The sequence below is a fragment of the Oncorhynchus kisutch genome, linkage group LG30, assembly GCF_002021735.2.
Source record: "Oncorhynchus kisutch isolate 150728-3 linkage group LG30, Okis_V2, whole genome shotgun sequence".
NCBI lineage: Eukaryota > Metazoa > Chordata > Actinopteri > Salmoniformes > Salmonidae > Oncorhynchus > Oncorhynchus kisutch.
Genome location: NC_034203.2, coordinates 40,369,221 through 40,372,356, shown reverse-complemented (window position 1 = coordinate 40,372,356; position 3,136 = coordinate 40,369,221). Strand labels below are relative to the sequence as shown.

General features: G+C 43.5%; 1 protein-coding gene across 1 annotated transcript in view; it reads right to left on the bottom strand.

Moving 5' to 3' along the window:
* Window positions 1-476: 476 nt before the first annotated feature.
* The window catches only part of LOC116358600 (uncharacterized), a 3,095-nt gene continuing 435 nt past the window's right edge, over window positions 477-3,136 (bottom strand). Inside the window, exons 1-2 of the mRNA XM_031810118.1 lie at window positions 2,730-3,136; window positions 477-1,140 (exon numbers count right to left, since the gene is read on the bottom strand). The exon at window positions 2,730-3,136 is cut by the window's right edge and continues 435 nt beyond it. Of these exons, the coding sequence (XP_031665978.1) occupies window positions 1,092-1,140; window positions 2,730-3,136 (456 nt within the window). The 3' untranslated portion in view covers window positions 477-1,091. The remainder of the gene's footprint in view (window positions 1,141-2,729) is intronic.

Here is a 3,136-nt window from a genome sequence, read left to right as displayed (position 1 = left end):
CTTGTCTTTGTGGTTTAATCTGTGCTTGAAATTCACTGCTCGACCGAGGGAACTTACAGATATTTGTATGTGTGGGGTACAGAGATGAGGTAGTCATTCAATAATCATGTTAAACACTATTATTGCACACAGAGTGAGTCCCTGCAACTTATTATGTGACTTGTTAAACGCAAATGTTTACTCTTGAACTTATTTAGGCTTTCCATAACAAATGGGGTTGTATACCTATTGATTCACATTTAATCTTTCCATTTTTTATTAATTTGTAAGCATTTTTAAAAGCATAATTCCACGTTGACATATGGGATATTGTGTATAGGCCAGTGACACAACATATTTAATACATCTAAAATTAAAGCTATAACACAACAAAATGTGGAAAAAGTCAAGGGGTGTGAATACTTTCTGAAGGCTCTGCAGATATTTAACATTCTGGGACCAGATTTACTGCATCAATGTATAATAATATGCACCTGTAGTCGATTACTGAGCGTTTTTTAAGGAAAAGACAACTGAACCATGATCTCCTCTATTTGGGTTAAACCATGACATGATCTCCTCTATTTGGGTTAAACCATGACATGATCTCCTCTATTTGGGTTAAACCATGACAGGATCTCCTCTATTTGGGTTAAACCATGACAGGATCTCCTCTATTCGGGTTAAACCATGACAGGATCTCCTCTATTCGGGTTAAACCATGGCAGGATCTCCTCTAATCGGGTTAAACCATGACAGGATCTCCTCTATTCGGGTTAAACCATGACAGGATCTCCTCATCACTATGGCCTCTGATTTGGCGGACTCACTAAACACAAATGCTTTGTTTGTAAATTATGTTTAGGCATTAACTCAAAAATCTTACGGTTAGGTGTTTAACTTCGAAGGGTTAAGGTTTGGGATAGGCTTACAACAAAAATCTCAACAAAAAAAGTATATTTCTGGATTTGAAATTGCAACTTTTGAAATAAGAGGCAGATGCTTACTCCCATCCCCCATCCTCCATTCCCACAATGCCCAAATAAAACCAAAACCTACTTGAAGGTAACAGTGCTCACTGTGGCCGGTTTCCATGTCATCTACCGACGTCCTCAAACATGGATGGACGTTGAATGCTGAGTTGTATCACGGGGGACCTGGCTGGAATGGTGAGTGTGTAAGGGGAGTGTTACTCTGACTACACAGTCATTTACAGGCAGAGATCAGACGTAGAGTAAACAATCCTGATAATGCTCTCTGATGCCTGATAATGCCCTCTGATACCCTGATAATGCCATCTGAATGCCCTCTGATGCCTGATAATGCCCACTGATGCCTGATAATGCTCTGATAACGCTCTCTGATGCCTGATAATGCCCTCTGATGCCTGATAATGGCATCTGAATGCCCTCTGAAGCCTGAATGCTCTCTGATGCTAGATCATGCACTCTGATAATGTCCTCTGATGCCTGATAATGCTCTCTGATGCCCGATAATGCTCTCTGGTGCCCGATAATGCTCTCTGGTGACCGATAATGCGCTCTAATGCCCCCTGATGCCCGATAATGCCCCCTGATGCTCGATAATGCCCCCTGATGCCAGATAATGCACTCTGGTAACTGATAATGCACCCTGATGCCTGATAAAGCCCTCTGATAAAGCCCTCGGATGTCTGATAATGCCCTCTGATGACCGATAATGCTCTCTAAATGCCCCCGATGCTCGATAATGCCCTCTGATCCCAGATAATGCACTCTGGTAACTGATAATGCACCCTGATGCCTGATAAAGCCCTCTGATAAAGCCCTCGGATGTCGGATAATGCCCTCTGATGCCCGATAATGCTTTCCAATGCTCCGATAATGCTCTTGTATGCCAGATAATGCTCTCTTATGCATGATAATGCCCTCTGAATGTCCTCTGATGCCCGATAATGTCTTATGATGCTTGATAATGCTTTTTGTGGCCCGATAATGTTATCTGATGCCAGATAATGCACTCTGATGCCTGATAATGCCCTCTGATGCCTAATGCCTGATAATGCTCTCTCTCTCTCTGTCTCCCTCTCTTTTGTTGTTCCGAGAAAAATAACAGTGACATAATGACAGCTAGACTCAGATAAGTGACTTCTGACATGGGTACTATTTAAACTTATCCACCTCATGTCCATAATGTTAATGGCCATTTCCAATGCAGCTAAATGAATCAAAGTCTCAAGATTCAACATATCATGGATGTCTTAAACTATGGAGAAGTGAATACGAATTGAAGAAATTGAAAACTGAAGCCAACTGAAATCAAGACATAGGCACGTCTACCCACACGACTCATCACTCACTACTGGTATGACCACAGAGACGTCAAAAAGAAGATTGTTTCATGCAAAATCATTACAGGCAGGTAAATTGATCTCACGCATTTACACTTAGTTCACATCCTTAATATATAGAGGACACTATCCAGAGAGACTTACGTATGGGTTGCCCCGGGAATCAAACCCACAATCTTGGCGTTGCAAGCACCACGTTCTACCAACTGAGTCAAACAGGACCACGTCTATGTGTCTTCTAGTATAGCATCCTTTCTGTGTGGTGTGAATGATGGAGAATATCTCTCTTTTCCTCTGAAGCCCGGAGGAGAGGGTGCGATACCTTCAGCAGATACAGAACTTAAAAAAACACTTAACCACTTGGTGGTTTAATTCAGTATCTGGAATGAAAACAGTTTTCTAGAGTACCATGGTGTCCTACCTGGTAACACTCCTGAGGTGGGAAAGAAGAAGGGACGGGATGAGGACAAGGAAGACACGAACCTGAGGTTGGACAGGACACGAACCTGAGATTGGACAGAACACAAACCTGAGATTGGACAGGACACAAACCTGAGGTTGGACAGGACACAAACCTGAGGTTGGACAGGACACGAACCTGAGGTTGGACAGGACAGGAACCTGAGGTTGGACAGGACACAAACCTGAGGTTGGACAGGACACGAACCTGAGGTTGGACAGGACACGAACCTGAGGTTGGACAGGACACAAACCTGAGGTTGGACAGGACACGAACCTGAGGTTGGACAGGACACGAACCTGAGGTTGGACAGGACACGAACCTGAGGTGGGACAGGACACGAACCTGAGATGGGACAGGACACGAAC